This window comes from Kogia breviceps, chromosome 18 (assembly GCF_026419965.1).
Source record: "Kogia breviceps isolate mKogBre1 chromosome 18, mKogBre1 haplotype 1, whole genome shotgun sequence".
Classification (NCBI taxonomy): domain Eukaryota; kingdom Metazoa; phylum Chordata; class Mammalia; order Artiodactyla; family Physeteridae; genus Kogia; species Kogia breviceps.
Genome location: NC_081327.1, coordinates 45,239,130 through 45,261,206, shown reverse-complemented (window position 1 = coordinate 45,261,206; position 22,077 = coordinate 45,239,130). Strand labels below are relative to the sequence as shown.

At 57.4% G+C, this 22,077-nt stretch overlaps 1 protein-coding gene across 3 annotated transcripts in view; it reads right to left on the bottom strand.

Moving 5' to 3' along the window:
- The window catches only part of LOC131744463 (protein VAC14 homolog), a 93,809-nt gene that overhangs the window by 44,815 nt on the left and 26,917 nt on the right, over nucleotides 1–22,077 (bottom strand). For all 3 annotated transcript variants that reach the window (XM_067019382.1, XM_059043930.2, XM_067019383.1), the window contains 3 exons: nucleotides 17,339–17,483; nucleotides 17,046–17,111; nucleotides 3,272–3,428 (listed from right to left, as the gene is read on the bottom strand). In XM_067019382.1, the coding sequence (XP_066875483.1) occupies nucleotides 3,272–3,428; nucleotides 17,046–17,111; nucleotides 17,339–17,483 (368 nt within the window). The remainder of the gene's footprint in view (nucleotides 1–3,271; nucleotides 3,429–17,045; nucleotides 17,112–17,338; nucleotides 17,484–22,077) is intronic.

The window sequence follows — 22,077 nt, the reverse complement described above, 5'->3', positions numbered from 1 at the left end:
ACTGCAGGCCTGCTCCGGGGGGCTCACCATCCCCTCTGCCCCGAGCCTGGCAGGGCCCCAGCCATGTGGAGCCAGACAGAGAAGGCACAAAAGTTGCCAAGTCACAGGGGACCCAACCGGTTGCTTTCGTGTCATTTCACCAAAACACAAGTTAGGGAGACAGGGAGCCCTCCACAGGCTTCCCTCGGGGCCACCCACCCAGGCAGCCCCCCTCCTGACTGCCCCAGCGGTGGCCCTCTCCCCAGCCCTGGGGCTCTGCCAAGGTCAGGAGGGAAGCGGGGCAGGCCGGGGCGGGGGGAGAGGGAGACCACCGCCTCTGCCCCTGCCGCTCTGTGCTGGAGCCAGAGATGTTCATGCTAGGCCAGGCGAGAGCAAAATCCCCTGTGGACAACTCTGCCTGTGGCCCTGGAGACCACTCCTGTGGCGCTTTTAGGCCAGCACAGCAACTATCCAGGCACGTGATGGGCCGGCTTCCCCACCACTCCTGCTGCGTTCAACGTGCACCGTCCGAGTTTACAGACCCGACAGGAAGGCAGGGCCACTTAGCTCCCTACAAACACCACCGGTTTCATCTTTGCTCAGCTCAAGGCCTCCCTGGCTTTCCACAGTGCCTTTACAGGGACAGGAGGGAGGGGGTGGCGGTAAGGTGGCAAACGACCTCAAGGGGATACAGCTCTGCACTCTGCAAGTTCTCAGAGCTGTGCCCTGGAGAGCAGAGGAAGGCAGCGTCCAGACAGGAAGAGGGGCTGGCCTCGCAGCCTCCGTGCACAGCCAGACGGAAGCAGACAGAACAACCCCCTCGCACGCCTGAGAAGTGGTGGGAGAAAGAGTAGCCGCAGGGGAATGAGTGTGCACTTCCTGCACGCTTTCTGACTCACACGGGCACCCCTACCATCCTAACAGATCTGGGGCCTTTAGGGCCTGGCTTGTGCCCTCCCCAAGGTGGCTGAGGCGGGAGAGGACACAGGGTACAGCTCTGGCTTCCCATGCTCTTCTATTACCGCCTGGAGCTTGACCTTTGAAAACCATGGACCCTTTGGACAGACCTGGGGTCGGCTGCGGACAGCACGCATGTGCGGTTCCCACACTCCCTGCAGGGCACGCAGAGGTCTCGGGCTAAGAGCTCGGGGCCCGTGGCACTGTGTATCCTTGAAGTAGGGAAGCATCACTAGCTTCAGGCACTTCCTTGGTGCTCTTTCCAGGATGGAATTTCTTCCCATCTAGTGTACTCGGCTGTTTTCTATGAATTCGGGGTGAGGCCCTGGCTGATGTGAGCGGGTCTGACAGCCTTGTGAGCTGGGGCAAGTCTTCACCACCCTGGCCTCCCTAGCGGCCCACCTGTCTTGCCAGGGCCAGGAGCTGGGGTTCAACCTCTTTGCCCTCCAAGTCCCTTTCAGCCCCTGCTCCCAAGCAGTGCAGGGCTTGCTGCCGGAACTCCCTGGACCAGGCCCTCTCCAACACAGACCTGGGCTGTTCATGGCTGTTTTCTGGCCCATCCCTCCACTAGCCGGTAAGCGTTCCCCAGTCATTGGCTTCTCTGTGCCCGGGAGGAAGAGAAAAGATACCTTACAGACGGAGGGACAGATCACAGACAGTCCGGGGAGGACACGGTGTCCCTTGCCCGAGGCTATGCTGCCTCAGCTTCTCCCTGAGGATGCGTGATAACTGCTTCCTGGGCAGGGAGATCTGTGGGCCTGGCCGCACCGGCGGGAAGCCTTCCCTCAGCTGCTGCTCTTCCCCTCGTCAAGGCTCCCACCCCTGCGGCGAGGCTTGGCCTCACGCTCAACCTCTGGCATTCCTGCCACCCATCCAGAGACTTCAGGCTGACGCCCAAGTGCTGACCTGGGGACACAGGATGGAGAATGGACTCCTGAGCTGTGGACAAAGGGTAGAAATCTCCTCCCCGGGGGTCTCCTGGTCAGGACATGGGAGCCTCCCGGCCACGGCCTCTGACTGCCCAGACGAAACGGCTCCCAGGCAGGGAAACCACCGTGTCCTGTGAAACGAGAGAAGGAAGCTGGGCTGCCGCTAGAACCCCTTACTCCTTCCTCGCTTTGGTCAGAAACAGCTGGAAACTTGGGACCAGCTGCAAGCCCAAGAGTGTGCACAGTGGCGGCAGCCTGAAGCCTGGGGTCCTATGTGACACCCCACTGCAGGGGCTCGAATTCAAGGGTCATCAGGCAGATGTCTTCAACGCATGGGCGTTCTGTGATTGCATGGCAGCCCTGGGGTCACCTCCAGTTCCACCGAGCAGGTGTCCTCAGGGCTGAGTACCGGGCCGCCTTCCGGTACCAGCGTGGTGAGGCTGCAGGAGGGGAGCTGCCGCTGAAAGGCCCCAGATCTATTTGACTCTTGGCTTCTGCATCAAAGGAGGTCTAGGACCTTGTATCTGGATGTCAAGAGCTGCTCGGGGGACAAAGAGACACCCCAGGCAAATGCCCAAGATTCGCTGGGTACTTTCCTTCCAAGTCGCATCCCTGGGCATTTTCCAGGATCGTGTCACTGGAGGCAAGAGGCGTCTGCCTGGGAGGGAGGACCTGGGAGTCACACAGGCCCGGGGAGAAGAGCCACCTGCTGTGTGGACGGACCCTGAGGGGTGAGCACCAAGAGCGCCACGGCCGCCTTCACGTTGAAGGGCTGCCCGGAAACAGCCTGTCTGAATTACCTGCTCTCCGGCCTGGGCTGCCTGCCATGTTATTTTTAGCTTCTCGGTGAGGAAGGAAACGGCTGCCTAGTCTTCCGCCTGTGAGACCCAAGACTCCGAAGCCCCTTGATTCCTGACTGGGAGACGCCACCCCAGGGAAAGAGACAGTCAGCTGACCCGGATGGTTTTTTTTTTTTTTTTTTTTTTTTTTTTCCGGTACGCGGGCCTCTCACTGTTGTGGCCTCTCCCTTTGCGGAGCACAGGCTCCGGACGCGCAGGCTCAGCGGCCACGGCTCACGGGCCCAGCCGCTCCGCGGCATGTGGGATCTTCCCAGACCTGGGCACGAACCCGTGTCGCCTGCATCGGCAGGCGGATTCTCAACGACTGCGCCACCAGGGAAGCCCCCGGATGGTTTTATATTTAGCCAAAGGCTCAAAAGCCCGAGACTTGCAGGGAGATGAGGAAAGAGGGCTGTGAAGGTCTCTTACAGGGATGGAGGGCTGCTGTAGTGTGAGGCAGGAGGGTGCGGAAAAGAGGGACAGCCCAAAGGCCAGCCGGTCCAGGACAAGACTGAGCACTGCCATTCCCAGGGTCCCCGAGGCTGCAACCCTCCGGGGAGGACTCACCAGGAGTCTTCAGTAGGCCGGCTCTGCCAGGGGTGGGCGCCTGGAGCTCTGAGTGGCTGCCCCGGAGGTCAGGGCCATCGAGGGGGCCTAGGTCATCCATCTGGCCTGCGGGGGAGGAAGCAATTTCTGCCAATACCTCCAGATCCTTCAGAATAACCTGGGGGAGAAAAGCAGAGGATGAGGGACAAGGACCTCCGGGCTGAGCTGTGGTTGGAGACGGAGAGCTGCCTCCAGGGGGTGGGGAGGGGTCTGCAGAGGGCGACGGGGCTGATGAGAGCTGCCGAGACTGTGGCTCTAACAGTAGCCAGAGGGTTCTGCAAAGGACATGCGCCGAGGAGAGCACAGACAGGCAGTGGACGGGGGCAAGTGCAGGAAGGAAGCCGGAGTCAAGGCCCGGGAGTCAGCTCTCCCATGACCACCCCTCTCTGGTCCCCAGGCTGCAGTCTGTGCGGTGTGTGCCCCAGGGCTCCGGGGCTGGCCAGGCCTCGATGTCGACCTGTGCGAGGGTCCAACAGTGCCCTCCAGGCCACACTCCTGGGGGTGCCGGCCACGGCCCAGCCCACCACCAGGCCACGGGGCAGATCCTTCTGCAGAAGTGACCCCAGGCCACCTGCCACATTTGGGGTGTAATTCTGGTCTCCAGGACGGAGAAGTTTCCAACTTCTGGACACAAGGTTCAGTTCTCGGCTGCCTCTGCAACATTCATACAAAGATGTGAGGCCACCAGGGGAGACCCCACAATCCAAAAGGCCCTTGTACCTTTAGAGGCTGTCTCCCCTTGCACAGCACCCATCTCCTCCTGCTCCTCACCTGGCATCAACGGTAAGCAGGGTGGTGCCTCACCAGGGTGGGGGTAGGGCACCCTGTTTGTGTGTGTGTATGTGTGTGTGTGCAACTCGGTCGCCTGTCCCAGCTCCTCCAGCAGAGCCCTTGCCACACTGGAGGTAGGGCTGCCCACCCTTTTCTGCTCCCCACTCATCTCTGTGCTCTGAAGAGGGGCTGTACCTGTCCGAGCACAGGTGTACCCGCAAGACTATCTCTAGCACCCAGTGGATGCCCAACAGGCACCATCCAATAGTTGGATGCCTGCGCCTGAGCCCAGGCCAAGAACTACCACGGCAACCAAGGGCTTCAGTCCTGAACCAGTGGAAGTGACGCAGAGCACCGGCGGATGGGGCCCCGGGGGGTGAGCTGTGTGTGGCTTGACAGGCCAGCCATGGAACGTGGTGACTATAGTCAAAATAAGGCTACTCCCGGGCTGTTTGTAAGATGATGAAAATGTTCTGGAGTTAGACAGTGGTGATGGTTGCAGAACCTTGTATATATACCCAAACCCACTGAATTGGATATTTCATTTATTTTTGGCTGTGCTGCGTCTTTGTTGCTGCGCCTGGGCTTTCTCTAGTTGCAGTGAGCGGGGGCTACTCTTTGTTGCGGCGCGCAGGCTTCTCATCGTGTGGCTTCTCTTGCTGCAGAGCACAGGTTTTAGGTGCGTGGGCTTCAGTAGTTGCGGCACGCGGGCTTCAGTAGTTGCGGCGCGCAGGCTTCAGTAGTTGTGGCACGCGGGCTCAGTAGTTGTGGCTCGCAGGCTCTAGAGAGCAGGCTCAGTAGTTGTGGCTCATGGGCTTAGCTGCTCTGCGGCATGTGGGATCTTCTTGGACCAGGGCTTGAACCTGTGTCCCCTGCATTGGCAGGCGGATTCTTAACCACTGCACCACCACGGGAGTCCCCCTGACTTCCAATCTTGACCCTGCTCTTCAGTCGCCTGACCCTGGACCAGTAAACATCACCAGTGGACCAGTGAACAACCCTTTCCCCCTCCCCGCCCCCAGCATCTACTGCCAGGGCCTGTGCTGGCTGGAGGAGATGCAAGGCTGCAAGGCTGAACTGGGCCCTGCCTTGGATGAGAGTGACCTTGGGGGAGACGGGCGGTCCTGATGCACTGATAAGGCAGCGCCTGTGCAACGGGAGCCAGCAGCTCAGCCTGAGCGGTGCTGGGAGGCTTCGGAAGTACCTGAGCCCCAGTTTGTCTGGGAACCAGGGGTTAGAGGAAGGCCCGCAAAGCATTCTCTTAACTAGCAGAAGCCTTTCATGGACACAGGGCCAGACCCCGTGGCACATTCCAAGAAACGAGGCTTCGGCCCAGCTCCAGAATGGGGTGTGGGGCTGGTGCAGAGATCAGGCGGAAGCCACGGGCAGGAGCAAGTCATCAAGAACTAGGACCCAGGCAAAGAGGCAGGTCTGAACTTGGTTTTGCAGGTGATATGGGGGCTCAGTTTGCTCATATGTGCTAATGGGGACTCGCCCTTGCAAGGTCATTGTGAAGATTACAGGAGATACTTCACGTACTACTTCTGTGCTGAGATTTTTGGTGCCACAGCCGAGCTTGGTCAGTGGCCCTGGATCAGGGACTCGGCAGGAACAGCGGCGCACACATCAAGGCCTTCAGATTTCATCTCTGCACCAAAGAGAATCTGCATCGCCCGTCTCTGTACACCTCCTCCTGCCCCACTGGAGAGCACAGCCAGCAAAGCTGCATACTTTGCATTTTGAATTCTCTTATTTTAGAAAGTTTAACACCAAATGGCAAATGAATGCAAATTACACTTCAGTTGCACAATTAAAGCTGGAAATGTCACCTACAGGTTCCTTCAGTAATCCAGGCCACGCCCCAAGATCTGTCTCTGGTCCCCGGGGGGCTAGAGCCAACAGACAGCCCCACTGTCTGCTGTACACACACATACACGCACACACAGTGTCCTTCCTGTCCCGTACAGTGGGAGCCCCCTTTAAGGGGGAGTCAGAGAACACACCATCATCTCCTCCAGCCTCCTGGGCAAGGGGCTTGAAAGGGGCTAACGGAATGGAGGGCAAGGAATGGCCTGTAGAGCAGAGCGGGGAGTTGGTGGGGAGCCGCGCCTGGTTCCGAGGCCCATCAAGTCCAGCCGCTGGCTCTCCCCCAGCCAACCAGCAAAACCACTCAGTCCAGGCGCTGGACTTGAGGCTATGGAACCACAACCCTGACGCAGGCCTAGGCTGGGCCTCTGTCTCTGCCTGGGGAGTGAGGAGAGGCTCCAGGGGGCAACGCCAACAGGGGGCCTGGGACAGAGCAACAGAGACCGAGCAGGAGCCACCCTCCAGCTGGACCTGGCTTTGAGTCTCTGTGCCAGCCAGCGTGTTAGTGCTCTAATCCCCTGGAGACCTCACAGCCCTTGGCTTGAGGACAGGAAGCTCGGGGAGAAGGACACGGTGATCTCAGCAGCCTTGATCACGCTCACGGCCTGGACAAAAGGCCGAGAGCTATAAACGCACTGCTCGGCCTCTAGAAACGCAGAGCCAGTCCCCCTTCCAGAGAGCGGGCCGGCTGGGCCCATGCCTGCGCTGGCCCGTGGTCCTGGCTCTGAGGACGGGAAAGGCTCAAAGAAGCAGGAGGAAGCCACCCCAATTAGTATGCACTACACAGCTTTTCGCAGAATGAATGTAAAACACTTGTGCTTTCTTTTTGTGTGAGAGAAAGAAGCGAGGAAAGAGAGGGAGGGAAAAAGGTTACAAGAAAGCGATATTCTGCAGGAGCAGGAGTGCCTGCCGTTACCATGGCAACGGGCTGGGGGGGGTGGGGAAGGCACATCAGCTGGTCCCTGGTCCCCGAGTGAGCTGGCCATCGATGAAGTGAAAGGGTCGATGGCAACTGGGTTAAGGAAAACATTTGACAAAGCAACTCTGAGGGGAAGGCGGCAGAGGTGATGGGAAAGGGGTGTCACACCCTCCATGGCTTGGGGAGCAAAGTAAGGAAGCCACGGGACTCCTGAGAAAGGCCTTCCTTCTAGGAGGTGACCTGACAGCAGCAAAGGGCACAGTTCAGTGTGGGAGGGGAGCCATCATCCAGATGGGCCACAGCAGGCTGTCACCCCCTGCATTCCAGTAGGCCAAGGACAGCCTCCCGGACGGTGACTGTTCCCTCCTTTCCGTTTTGGTCCATCCAGATGCTCTCTGTCCCAACACCGTGACCACAGACCAGCCCTGGAAACCCCTCGGGGCAGAAGGCTCCCTTCTCTCTCCCGGAGGCACTCCTGCTGCTGCAGAAGTCACCTTGGGAAGAGCTGGAGACCCAGAGCTTTACAAGGTCAGGGCTTTCCCTAGGCTTGCAGGCCCGTCCTCTCCTCCTACCAAGACCCCAGATGAAGCGCTCAGCAGATATGGAATAAATTCTTGCTGACCTGTAGTGCCAGGCAGGAAATGGAAGATGGATGGTTCTGGACAGCTTCTGCCAAGGGGATGGCTGGAAAAGCCTCCCATTTCTCTACCCACTTATCTCTAAGAAGCTCTGTCAAAAGTTTGGCTAGGCCACGGGTCAGCTGATTAGGCCCCAGATGTCAACTGGCTCAGCCTTCCAGTGCCACGAGGAGGGAAGGAAATCCCCAGGGTGGGCCCTTTCCAGTCCCAGCCAGGAGGAGGCCACAAGACTGTTTCCAAGTGATGCACTCGGGCTGGCAGGAGAGGTGAATTCAGGCTGAAGGTCCTGGAGGCTGAGGTCTGCGGGCCACTGCCATCTGATGCCTCTGTCCAGAGTAGTGGGGCTGCAGGGCCATGCCTGAGAGCTGGATCAGGTCAGGCCACTCCGTATTCTTGGGAAGTGGAGCTAAGAGTAAATGAAGAGGCACCCGAGGCCAGGCATCCACAGGAAGCCTTGGGGCCTTTGGCTTCCTTCCACACAGAAGCCTATCCCCTTCCTTCACAAGGGGTACAGCCCAGCAGGCCAAGGCCTCTTGAGTTCCTGACACCTATAGAATGGCTCCTGAGGCTGGTGGAATCAGCCAGAGAACTGACTCTAGGAACACAGGCTGCCGGCCCCAGGAAGGGTCCCCTGGGGGAGCTGAGGGAAGGTCAAAGGATCTCCACAGGCCCCGCAGCAGTCAAACTATGGAGCTCTAGGTGATGGCACCTGGCACTAGCCGGCACTGGGGCTGGAAGCCCCTGCCCTGGACACAGAGCAAACGTAGGCTGGAGAAAGCAGCGACCAGGTTCCAGCCTGGCCCAGCCCAGCTCAACCCAGCCCAGGAGGGAGCGGTTTTCCCAGAAAAGCTTTCCGCGGCAACGGGGTCAGAGCAGGCCATGCCTAGCACTCTTGGGAGGCGGGTCCCACAGCCTTGCAGCCCTGCCTTCTGCAACAAGCAAGGAAAGCACTGCCAAAAAGAACACTTAGATTTGGGGGTGGGAGAGAAGGACTGCTTAGGCTTAGACTTATTTTCCCACTGAGAAAACTACGCAGATTAAAACCCTGTATGCCTTGGTAAAGCGAAAACAACTTAAAAAAAAAAAAAAAAGGATTATATCTTGGTTTGTTGCCTGACTTTGAAGCATGCCCTTAGGAATCAGGATTGCTTTCTTTTCTTTCTTTCTTCTCTTCTGCTTTTAGTGAAGTTTGAAATGTGCCATACATGCCAAAGGCCAGCACCTACTGCTTAGTAAGTTCCACAGTGACAGCACAGCGTGGGTTCTGGCAGCCTAAAGCCTTCCAGCCTCCATCCCTCTGAGGGGAGAGGAGGGAAAGGCCAGCCTGGGGTGAGACAACTTGGAGACCAGTTCCCACCCCCCCGCCCCTTCTCTCCCACTCCCAGGGCTTCCTGCTGAAGCCAGCCATCGCTCACTTGCATCCCAGAGGCCCTGACCAGTAGGTGCACCTCCAGGAGGTAAATTCTCCCCATGAGCCAGACAGGGAACAGGCAAGGGGCCGGCCACGCTGCGGGCAGCTCGGGAGCCATGGACACACTGTTATAGCTCAGTTACCAGGCGATGAGCCGAGGGGCCGCTGTCTCCAGAGCACCAGTCCATGGCAACCAGGAGAGCAGCGTGGGGCTCCCCGGTCTCCTGCCCACTGCCAGGTCTCCACTTAATCTCAGCGTGCTTGCAAGCCACTCAGCTCTGGTCCGAGGAGGCAGAACCAGGCCCCGGCAAGGGAGGGAGGAGGGTGGGGCAGTCCGCAGTGGGGTCAGCTCACCACCTGCCCCACCTCCTGTCTCTTCACTTGCTCATGAAACGTGTCTGGGCACCTCCTATGTGCTGGACACAGCCCCTGTCCTCACAGAGTGTGACAAGGGCTGTGAGAGGGTCTGAGGGCACAGGGTGCTATAATGACACAGACTGGGACCTGGCGGGCCTTGATGAGGAGGAGTGGGTGGCGTATGTGACAGATAAGGCTTCGTGGATTCACGGAGCATCAAGCCGAGATCCTGACCTAGTTACTTCACTTCCCTGAGTCTGTTTCCACTTTAAAGTGGGGACACAGCAGGACGACCCCTCGAGGGGCTGCTGTGGAGATGGACTAAGACCACACCTGCTGGGAGATGCCCAGCACAGGTCTGGCATGGAGCGAGCGTTAGGTACACTTCCCGCCCTCAGCATCTCTAGCAACCAGAACTCCCTGCCCCATCCGAGGGCCTTGTAAACTGCCAACAGGAAGATATCAGGGAAATTTAGCTGATTCAGCTTTGGCCATCCCTGGAGGAGAAAAAATCGACACACATCTTGGCAGAAATTTTGACTTCTGAAGATGCCACAAGTGGGGTGGGGGGTGGGGTAAAAACAGGGCCCCTGGCCTGGCCACCACCTCAAGGGCTATGGAGAGAGGGCATCAGGGCTGAGAGCTAGGGGCCTGGCCCCTAGCCTCCCAATAGGCTGATCTGTTCTCAACCAGAGACAAGTACCAAAATCTTTGCAGGTTGTGGAGAATACCAGCGCCCAGGCCACGAGGCTGCATCTCAGAGAACAATTCAGGCGGTGTGGGCTGAGGCCCAAACAGCCGGATTTTAAAAAGACCCAGAGAGGTGTCCCTGGTGGTCCAGTGGGTAAGACTCTGCGCTCCCAATTGAGGGGGCCTGGGTTCGATCCTTGGTCAGGGAACTTGATCCCACACGCACGCTGCAACTAAGAAGCCCGTGTGCCACAACTAAAGATCCTGCATGCTGCAACGAAGATCCCTCATGCTGAAACTAAGACACGGTGCAGCCAAAACAAACAAACAACCTATTTAAAAAAAAAAGCTCCAGAGGATTCTTACAGTGGCCCTGGCGTGCGTGGCTCCCTGTGGGACTTCTGCTGGGTTGTTGGACTTTGACCTTTCTAGGTGAGGTGACTGATCACTTCCTGAGTTCAAGGAGAGATGGGCTGGGGCAGGTGGTCTGCTCATCCCTGGAGGCCAGTCGGCCTGTAGCTCAGCTCTCTGGGAGCCCCCAGCCCTGTCCAGGGTAAGGCGGTTCGCAACCAGCTCCCCGCTGTGGACTCCCTCCTGCGCCGCCCAGCCCTACTTCGGGAAAGCAAACCTCCCCTTCATCCGCCCTTCTCAGTCCACCCTCGCCTTCACCAGGAGCCCCTTGCCCAACTCAGGTGCTCCGGTTACAGTGCAGCTCTGAGTCCTTACTTGCCCGTCAGTGGGGGGAATCCAGACAGAGATAAAGACTGAAAACCCTCCCGGCACACAAACCTGCCTTCCTAGAGCAGGTGATGGCGGCCGATGGCGGGTACTGTGGGTCCCCCCTTACCTGAGGGAGGCCGATGCTGGGCGGTGAAAGCACACAGTGCAGAGATACGGAAGGATGAGAGCAGCAGGCCTCCCCACAGGCTCAATTCTGGGACTGAGACCACGTGCCCCTCTCCCCTGCCCCCTCCACGGCAATCATCTGCGTCAAGGGCTCACTGCAGAAGACCTCCCAGGACTTCTAGCGCTGACGGCCGGTGCCTCTGCTGGGCCGTGGAGGCCTGGGGCCACCTGTCCCTGTGGCTTGTGACTAGAGGCCTCTGTCTCTGCCTCGCTGGCCACAGCTTTTCTCCCTCCTCATTACTTCCCCTCCTCTCATTTTCTCTCCAAAGCCCCCAACGGAAGCCGCAGGGTCAGCCCCAGGGAGAGCTGAGTGGACCAGCCCCCGGAAGGCTGCAGCAGGAGAGGGTCCACACCCTCCTTGCTCCGGCTGTCTGTGCTGTGGCCCAGCTCATCTCTCCACGTGAGGTGGGCTCTTGGCGAGAGGAACCAAGTTCTTGGCCCCTGACATCTCACCCCTCGGTTCTCCAGGCTGGCATCTGACCTGATCATGTGATCTGACTGTAAAGAAATCTTTGGAATTGAAGCGGGGGGCGGGGGGTGGTGGGGTTGTTTTTGTTTGTTTTGGAGAGTGGATGGAATGAAAATTGGAGTGAAATAAAAACTGAGGCAAGGATATGAGAAGGAAAAACAAGCTCCATTCTTACAGAAGACTGTCCACTTTTGAGCAGGCCGCATTAGTATTCCAGGCAGTGGAGTCAGGACCACACAAAGTCAGAGCTGGAAGGGACTAACAGGATCCAGTCCAACCGCATTTTAGGGAGGGAAACGGAGGTGAGGAGATGCCGTGGACTTGCCCGGTCCCACGGGGAGAGTGGGCAGCGTGGAGCAGAGGCCTGTCCTCCTGTTCTTCACCCAGGCTGCTTCCACACCGCCCCTCAGCCGTCCCCGCCACTGGCCCTTTCCTTCTGGATGGGGCCCTGGGTGGGTGAGCAGCCCGGGGGCAGCCCGATGGGGCAGGTCAAAGTCAAGTGCGTCCAGACTGAAGAAGAAAGCACACCCCATTCCAGTGGCACTCCCGCTGTGCAGCGAGGTCAGACCTCCTGTGGGGTTTTAGATGTTCTGGAATCAGACAGAGCTGACTTCCAATTCTGGCTCCTGGCGGTGTGACCTTGGGCAAGTTATCGTCCTCACGCCTGAATTTCCTCTTATGTCAAACTGGGGATAATGAAAAACTACTCCAAGATCACCAGGCAGATTCCTTGAGGCAACAGATGCAATGCACTCTGACCAGCGCAACTACCCCATAAACTGGTTTCTGCCTCCCCTTCTCCCAGACACGTGGCGTCCGGCACACAGCAACCATCACGGTTTCCAAAGGATGCCAGCGCTGGGGGCATCGGACAGGCCATCACTGTTTCTCTAAGCTGCTGTCAATTACAGGGGCCTCTAAATAAGTGGCAGCCCTCATTCCTGGGGCAGACACTGAGGGACGGCCAATTTCCAACAGGAGGCCCTCCTTCCCAAGGACAGGAGAGCACAGCCCGTCACGCTGGAAAGTGAGTCAGAAGAGGAACCCGTGGGGACTGGCGCCTCCCCACCACCCTCAGGGTACAGCTCTTGGGTTTGGGGCCTCCCCCAACGCGGAAGGCTCTGTTGCCACCAACTAAATCCCTTTACAGCAGAGAGATGAATCCCTGGGCCCAAGTGGCCGACCCGCCAGACCATAGCGACAAGGGCTCCTGAGGAGAGGAAAAGTTGAGGGAGTGCTTCCGTGGACCGGGTGGGATGAGGGATGGAGAGGGAAAGGGACACGATGGGACAGCAGGGCTGCTGCTCCCCGAGGCGGAAGAAGCCAAAGGCAGCCTTGCCCCAAGTCTGCGCCGGGGGGCTGGGCTCAGATCGCCGGTCAGAAGCAGCAGGGCCGACTGCCACAGCGCAATCCCAGAGCCGCTCTGCTCGGCCCTTATACCGCCTTGGCCCTTTTCTCTTTGGGGCGACTCAGCGGAGCCCCGCAGAGCTCTCTCTCTCTCTCTCTCTCTCTGGGCCAGGATCAGATCAGGAGCTTTACTCTGTCCCTTTAAACAGTGGTCTATGAGGCATGTGCAGACATCGTTGGCCCTTTGCGCAGGCTGGAGCAGTTAGGCTCTTGCCCGTGGTCCAGGGTGAGGAGGGGTTAGAGCTCCTGTGATTCAAGTTCAGGTCTGGTGGCTGGCTGGGACGCTACGTTCCCTTGGGGGGGCACCAGACATCCTTGCAGGTCTCTTCTGAGACTGAGACTTTTTAATTCTACATATTTCTTTCTTTAAAAGAGATTTTATTTTTTTGAGAAGTTTTAGGTTCACAGCAATATTGAACAGAAGGTACAGAGATTTCCCACATACCTCCTGCCCCTGCATGTGCACAGCCTCCCCCTTATCAGCCTTCCTCACCACGGCAGAGCATCTGCTACAATCGATGAACCTACGCTGACACATCATTATCCCCCGAAGTCCACAGCTGACATGAGGGTCCACTCATGGTGCTGTACATTCTGTGGGTTTGGACACATGCATAATGACACGTACCCACCATTACCCCCTGAGGATTTCTTTTTTTGGCTGTGCCACATGGCATCTTAGTTCCCTGATCAGGGATCGAACCCACAGCCCCTGCGGTGGAAACGAGGAGTCTTAGCCACTGGACTGCCAGGGAAGTCCTCCCCCCACCCGCTGAGGATTTTAAATGCAGGTTAGGAGGCAAGTTGTGCTTGAGAGTGAGATGAGGATGAGGAATCACCGAGCCACCCCTCCCCCCGCCCCCCTGCAACTGAGCCAGCCGCAGGGACGGGGAGAAGACCTGTCCTCTGGGGGCTCACGCGCAGAGCCCGCCCCGGCAGCTGCAGGCTCGGGAGGCAGCCGACAACTGGCATCTTCCGGGCAGGGGAAGAAGCAGCCCCACCTCCCACCAGGGTCCAGCAGGAAGCTCTGTGCACGTGCCATGCATTCTGCGCTGTTGAATCGGGGTTGCGTTTTCACTTAAAAAAAACTCATTGGATCTCCAGCTAATGGGAGGATTTCTACTCCAGTGCCAAGAATATTAATTTGACACCTGCAAATTCTTTCTGACAAAAGGGATTTTCAGATAAAGTCTGCAAGGAGCAGGCGGTACTGAGGAAACAGCCGCTTATCCTGAATAAGGTAAAGCAGAGACAACCTGAGGATGCCAGAGGGGTGTGGACTACCAAGCTGTCACTGGAGCGGGGGGAAGGGGAGGCGGACAGAGAAACAATGGCACACAAGACACCCCGGTGAGGCCACGTGCCCAGGGGACCGTGGAACACGGTGGGGGGGGGCAGGGCTAGGTCTCTGAGGCTCTGCCCCTCCCTGTGCCCAGCTCTTGCATCATTAACACCTGGGTACACTCTGTCCCCCCGGGGGCCAGTGGCTCTCACCAAGGGTGATGGGCACGTGGGTGTATCACAATCATCCTGGGAGAGAAAAACATTTGCAACATACATGATAAATGGAATGTCCCCAATATACAAAGAGCTCCTGTAAATCAATAAGAAAAGTGGACAAAGGGTCAGGGGGCTGAGGGAGAACTTTTTCAGAATACACACACCCCTCTCCACACCAGACTGAGAGAACTCTTCTCAAGAACTTGTGAGACAAGAGGAAAAGGCACGTGGGGATGACGATACGACTAAACACGAGCTGGGGTTCTGATGCGGGCGGTCAGGGCCACAGGCGGTGAAACACAGGCACGGTGGCTAAGCGACTAAGAGGACGGGCTTTGAAGTCAAATAGATCCAGTTCTGAGTTTGGCTCCATCACTCCCTGGCTGTGTGCAGCTTAACCTCACCTCCCTCGGCCGTGTTTTCTGAACTGCAAAATGGAAATGATAACAGTATCTCCCCCACACAACTGTTGAACTTTCTCTAGATACAACAGGTAAGGAGTCTAAGCACAGTTCCCGGCACTGTAACGACCTCACAAAAGTGAGCTGTTACAAATGGGCTAACCTGTGCCTTGAGGCCCCAGGCTGGGTGTACGGCCCTGCGCAGGGTGGGCCACAGGTACATTCCATCAGCGAGGGGGCTCTGTGAAGCCCTCCCTAGGAAGGGGCCTCTCCCCACCAATCTGACTGTGGTCCAACTTGACTGGATGGCCTTTCAGGGTCTTGCACCCCAGGGAGCTCCAATCTGAGATCAGGGCTGTGCCTGGAAGTATTCAGAAATTCTCACAGACAGCACTTCCTAGATACCCTGGAAAGGAAGCTCGCTCCAGGAGAAGAGGGACTTCGTCTTGTTCATGGCTGTATTTCAACTGCCAAGTACACTGTACCCTCTCAAGGTCACCAGATCCGGCGGGGGCCATTTGGGGACGTGAGTCTGGTGAAGAACCAGGATGCGGCAAAACCACAACTCGCCACTGATACCGCGGTCCCTAAATCCCTCCCCCGGAGAGATGGGAAAGCAGGGACGTTCACGGCTGTTAGAGGAGCACCCTCCCACCTCCCCTCCTCTGGTCACTGTCCCCAGGAGCAGCTGCAATCCCTTCCCCACCGGAGGCCCACGAGATGGGCCCCAAAGCCCCACAACACCTGGCACTTCGGAAAATCCAGCTCCCACAGCCGTAACCTGAACAGAGCTGTTTCACAGACTGCGTCTCCTCCGGCTCCCTTCAAATGCACACGCACGCAAAGACCAATCGCGAGCAAAGAAGGCTGGACGGGCTTAAACAACTCCATTTAAAGGACTGAAAACTCAGCTGCTTCCACTGCAGTCCTCGGGAAGGAACCAATCAGCAAAGCTATTCTCTCCCTTTTTGTATTGAAATGAGGGCCATGGCTGTGCAGTGAGTCAGTCCTAACTCAGGCAGAACTGGGCCACGTCCACCTGGGCCTCACACTGCAGCGGTGGTGGGGGAAAGAGGGGGCGGGTGGTGTGTGTGTGCACACGCGTGTGTGTGAGTGGTGGACAGGCAGGAGGGGACACGGGCAGACTCCCAGACCACCCGCTTTGGGTTTTCTGGAAGTGCAGAGTCCCTGAGAGGACCTAGAGGGCGACACCTGCCTGTCTGCATCTCTCTCCGGCTCAGGTTCAGGGAAGCAAAGTCAGGCTGCAGGACAGCTGCCCTGGGCTCCACACAAGCCTGGTACCAGCCCAGGAAGGACCGAGGAGCCTCCTGCCATGGGAAGTCACGAGCCACGTCCCTCTCCCTTTCTCCCATCGCTCCAGCCCGTCTGCTCTTCGTTCCCGCTGGGCAGCTGGGAGGTCTGCAGGTGCGCGCGAGCCTGCTGCCTCACGGAGCCCACAGCTGCCCGGAGCCCCGAGGAGGGGAGAAGAGGGGAGGAGAGGGGCGGATCGAGGCGCAGGCCACCAGCGGCCAACACACAGCCTGGAGCTGGTACCGGCGGAGGGGAGGGATGCTACCCCGGCAAATGGCAACACCCAACTACAAATCCTGCCCCTTGGCTGGGAAGCAGGGGAGTCCTGGTGAGGAAGTGCACGGGACAGAACACTGCCAGGAACCGCGTGGGGAGAGGCGTGCGGCTGGAGGAGCCCCTCCCCCACATGGCCGGATGCAGGGTCCTGCCCCCCCTGCCCCACTCTGAGACCCCACCGCCCCTTGGGGTTACTCCTGCTGCCTGGGACGGGGCCAGCCTCTCCCTTTAACTTTTGGTGACCCCAACAAATGCAAAGCTTCAGGGTCCGATTTCAAACTAGAGGTCAAAATGGAATCCAGCTGAAAAGAATCACAACTGACGCTCCCTGAGTGCTCAGCGGGTGCCCAGCACAGCTCCTGGCATTTTTCGTGGGTCATTTCGTTCTCACAACCCCGTGTGCCGTTACTACCCTGCCGGACAGAGAAGGAAACTGAGGTGCGGAGCCGGGCAGTGACTTGCCCGAGTTTGGGCAGCTAGGCGGGCTGGACCTTGCCCTTGGGCTCCCCATCACCCCTCTCCACGGCCTTTCAGGGACAAGGAGCTCCCCGCCGGCCTGGTGTCCTCAACAATGCCCTGACCCAGCGCGCTCTTCAGAAGGGCCCACAAAGAAAGAGTCCTTACTCCCAAAGCTGAGGGCAGTAAACAGCTTTTCCCTTAATGGATGCACCTCACCACGCAGGAGGAATAGGGTGATTTTAGGGGTGTTGATTTACGAGAACAACAACAAAACGAGCACCCCTCAGCTACACAATCCCATCAAAAGGAGAGGCTGGCAGCCAGGGCACAGAGGAAGGGGCACTGGTGACCTACCTCGTCGGATTCATCTGATAACGTCTGGAGTAGGATAGGGAAGAGGCTGTCTGTGTGCCGGAACATCTGCAGAGCAGAGAAGCAGGGACCCACGTGAGCTCCCCCACTGCAGGGAACGCCTCCCAAACCCCCCTCAAGACACCAAGGGCTCCTCAGGCTTCGGCCACTTCTCTCCTGGTCAGGGTTTCTCCAGAACTGCAACGACCAAAATCCTACCAAGCACGGGCAGGCCCTCAAAAAACCACCCAGAAGCAGCCCCCTGGCTTGGAGAGCTGAGGGGCCCGGGGGCTCACCTTCCGGGGGGTCTTGATGTAGAGGTGGTAGAGCCACTTGAGGACAGCGATCCTGGTCATCATCCCGATGGCCATGTCGCTGAGGTGGCAGTTCAGCACCTGCACAATCCCGTCGAGGTGGAGGGTGACCGGGGCCCTCTCGGTGCTGTGGGTGAGACCAGGTTGAAGCCCATCAGGCCCCCTCCCCTAGAGCTGCGGACGCACCCTGGCCCCGCACACTGAGAAACGCACGCTCAGCCCGCTGTCCTGGGACAGTGGCGGAGGGCACACACCGCGCAAAGCGCTCAGAGGGCCTCTCTCCCTCCGCTCCCCTCCTCCCTCTCCAAGGTAGGAGCTCTGACAACCACGTCTGGGGAGGAAAGCCATTCTGCTGGGCAGCCACCCGCTTCCCCCTTTTCTCTTTCCAGCACTAGCAGGCTTGTACCAGAGAAAACCTCTCTGATATCAACGAGCTCTGCCCTAGCGGACCTCCTGGTTGAAAGACTGTTTAGAGCCCTCAGGGCATTACGTCCAGACCCTTTGTTGATAAAACAAAACCACCACGTCCAGAGAGTCCAGGGGATGGCCCCGGTAACACCCCTTAAATCCAACAGGTCCTTCACCAGGCACCCAAAGAACACTTCTCCCGTGAGGACAGGGATCGTGGCTCTTCACCTCGTCACACTCGAGGGAACGCTAGGCCCCTGAGAGGCCTTGAGAGTTGCCTGTGAAGCTGTAACATTCTTGTTTGAGTCACGGAAGAGGTGACACAGCCTCAGCCTACAGAATGGAGCTTGTTCGGAATGCCTTTGCTCCAGTGGGGCACAGGCTCCCCGCTTCCCTGGCCCAAAGCCTTGCTGGTCTCCAGGCAGAGAAAAGTCCCGCCAAGCAGCCCCGAGAAGGTTGGGTGCTGCTGGGACACTGACACTTAGCCCTCTGCCCAAAGCACGGTGTCCAGGCATTGGCCGGGGTTGTCAGGGATGGGGACGGCAAGGACAGAGGGCCTTACGATGTCAGGGAGGGGCTCCTTTCCCCTCCGACGCAGGACACTATCGCTCGCCTGTACAAAACGGCCTTTCATGGTATTTCCAGGCTGCTCAATTATTCATCTGCATCAGGAACTCGATGCCTGTGCTTTCCCAATTCGCCTGCAGACTTCCTGAAGCTCATTTGAAGTGAATTCCTAAAGGGCATGATCTCAGCTCTGTTAAGTGCTAAACGGAACTGCTGTTTAATATAGTTTGATGATTCCCCATGGTGCTCGTTTCAGGGGCGCAAGTGGGCACTTCTGTCCTCTGGTGGTTAGAGGGGCTGGGCATGTGAGTGACGCGGCCCAGCAGACCTGAGCCTCTGGGTGGGGCTGCCACTGAGATCTCCCCAAGAGCCGTCTGTCTGGAAGTACTGGGGTCTTCTGAGGATATTCAAGCATCTGGGTTCTTTGGTAGCCCAAGACAGATAGGGAAACTCCCCCACAGACAGACAAGTCCAGGGTGGCAAATGCAGCCTCCCGGACAATCTCTTAATCTTTCTCACACTCACTGTCCAACAGAAAACATAATGCGAGTCACATACAGAATTTATGTTTTTTGGTTTTATATTAAAAAGTAGAAAGAAAACAGGTGAAATTAATTTTAATGATATATTGTAACTAACCCAATATACCCCAAATGTCATTTCAACACAGAATCAATATAAATATCAATATATAGGTTAGTAATAAAACACATGATATTCTTTTTACGTCCGGAGTCTTTTAAACCCAGCGTGTCTTTTTTTTTTTTTTTTTTTTCTTTTGCGCTACGCGGGCCTCTCACTGTTGTGGCCTCTCCTGCTGCGGAGCACGGGCTCCGGACGCGCAGGCTCAGCGGCCATGGCTCACGGGCCCAGCCGCTCCGCAGCATGTGGGATCTTCCCGGACCGGGGCACGAATCCGTGTCCCCTGCATCGGCAGGAGGATTCTCAACCACTGCGCCACCAGGGAAGCCCCCCAGCGTGTCTTTCACGCCCTCAGCACCCTCGGCTCAGATGGACCATGGCGCACAGCCTGGGCGGTGCTTGTGGCAGGCTCTGCAGTGGCAGGCTGGCAGGCCAGCCCAGGGCTTCCCAAGCATTTTCTCTTCTTCTCTGACAATTTCCTAGACACTCCTCTCCCTCCTCTGATGGCCAGGATTTACTGTCTAATCTCCAAGTTCCTCTTCTCCCCATTGCACTGGCCTCCTACTGGGCTCCTCCTGGGGTGCTCTGTAAGCTCTTCTTGGGTGGGCAGGAACCCATGGCTGGAGACACTTCAGGTGCCTACCTGCAGCCCAAGGCCTTAACAAAGGGAGCTCGGAAAGCAGCGGGGAATGAACGGAAGCCCAAAATGGAAATGATAACAGTATTTCCCCCACAGAACTGTTGAACTTTCTCTAGATACAACAGCTAAGGGGTCTAAAGCACAGTTCCTGGCACTGTAACGACCTCACACAAGTGAGCTGTTACAAATGGGCTAACCTGTGCCTTGAGGCCCCAGGCTGGATGTACGGCCCTGCGCAGTGGGGAATGAACGGAAGCCCCAAGTGCTCTTTCCCTGCCTGCTCTTTCCTGACCCCGTGAACCCAAGGTCTGCAGTGAGTCCCTTTCCACAGCAGGAGCTGCCACATGGGGCCCAGGGTGCTATGAGAGCCCCGTGTCTGGCAGGTCGCTGCCACATTCTTAGCTAAAACGGCCCTCAGGAGGGAGGCCTGGGGGACTCAGGGCTGCACTGCTCTAGCACAGCTGCGGCCTGCTGGTGGGGAGGAAGGCAGTGCCAAACCCAGCTCCCCCATCCACCCTGCAGTTCAGGCCCAGTGGGGTGTATGAACCTTGTTGGGGTAGGGGAGACGTGATGACACACAGCTCTGATGACAGTGATGACGGCAATGGTACTCAAAACGATGATAACTCATGTTCTGGATAAATACTCTGTGCCAGGCGTCATGCTGAGATCTGTATCTGCATAGCCGCATTTACTTCCCTCAAGGGCCCTATGCCAGCAGCCATGTTGTTCCCATTCTGGAGACGCGGGAATCAGAGCACAGAGACATTAAGTAACCTCTCCACATTACACAGCTGGGAAGTGGCAGAGCTGGCAATTTGAATGCGAGCATCCGAGTCCAGAGGGGCCTCACCCACCACATGGCACTGGCTCCTAATGGGCCGCACTCGAGAGAGTCCACGGCAGCATCATTTCCGTGCGCGAGAGGACACTGGGGAAGCCTGGTGCTGATCTTTGCTGTGTGTGGGGGGGCACTCCAAATCCAAGTGGCCTCAATAGGATCCCAAGATGCCAAGGACAGACAGTCGCTTGGCCGGCCAGGCTCCTTAACTCACAGGGGTCCCGAGATGCTGCCCTCGGTAGAGAGCTAAGCACCTCTACCAAGGGCAGAAATCGATGCCCGTTGTGGCATCTCCCTCAGGTGGCGCTCTGTTGGGGCCAAGTAACAAAGGAAGGATTTCATGGAGCCCGTGTGTAAACGGGCAGCACTGTGTGTGCTACCAGTCTCTGACTTTCCCCACAGCAGCCCTCCCCCTCCCCAGACACGGGTACCCTTGGACTGATGGTGAGGCAGGGGTCAGCTTCAAACAACCAAGAACTTCATGGCTGAAAGAGGCCCCACGGTTCATGTAAACCATGCACAGACGCACAGATGGTCAAAGACCTTTGATGCACAGATGAGACGGTATGGGACCTGTCCGAGGCCACGAGGCACGGACAGCTCACTCCCTCAGCTGGAGACGCTCTCCCTGGCTCCCACTTCTCTTGGCTGGCTGGAGGTGAAGGCCATGGGAAACAGGCACAGCCCAGGGCACCAGGGAAAGGGAGGATAGACGATCCTGCCCGCCTCTGAGGGGACAGCTCTCAGCTGCTACGCCGGGTGGGTCGGCGGCTGTGTGGGGGGCTCCGCGCGTGCCCGGTGGGAAGCCGGGACTCTGGAACCTGGGCCCTCCCCTAAAGCGGGCACGCTGCACGCACCCTGTGCTCAGCTCCTGAGCTGCTGGGTTGGAGCCGGAGGTGCGCTCCCTCCGCCCTGGCTTACCTTGCCCAGAAAGAACAGAACGGAGCTCACTCACAGTTTAAAACACACTTCTGCACCGGTTCCAAAATGTCTAGACTAGTCACTCTTGAGGACTTTTGAGTTATTTCAAGGTATCTCCAAAACTCCATTTTCACGGAGCACTTTCTCATAAAGCATCTCATAATGAAGGTCTTACAAGTATATGTACTATGACTTCTAAATGAATGGCGCTACTGTGGCTATTAAAATATCGATTTATTGAATACGGCTTCTGATACTTCTAATACATCGTGATAATATCCAGTGCTTCTCTCTGGGAAGCAGAGCTTTATTTTTGTAACGTCTAACCCTTGATGGCACTCATATGTTACCGCTCTAATCAAACTAGAACAAAGGTAAATCTAAAAGGGAACTGTTGCTGAATTCAAAGTTGTTTCTTTATAAAAGATCTTTACTAATTCTTTCAATCAGCAGGTGCTGTAAGTTGGGAAGCACTGATGTCTAGATCTTTCTGCTTGCCTTATGCAGCCAGCTATACCAGAAGACCTGTACTAAATGTCCCCGATGACACTGGTCCTCAGCGAGGCCCAGGGCTTCAGAGTAGAAGCTTGTGCCCACGGCAACACCTGTCTGGGGCTCCTGTATCAGGTCACAGGCCAACATGCAAAGCTCCTGCAACTCTCCAACTGTGACTAATGAAGCTCAAATGCGTGGCCCTGGGGC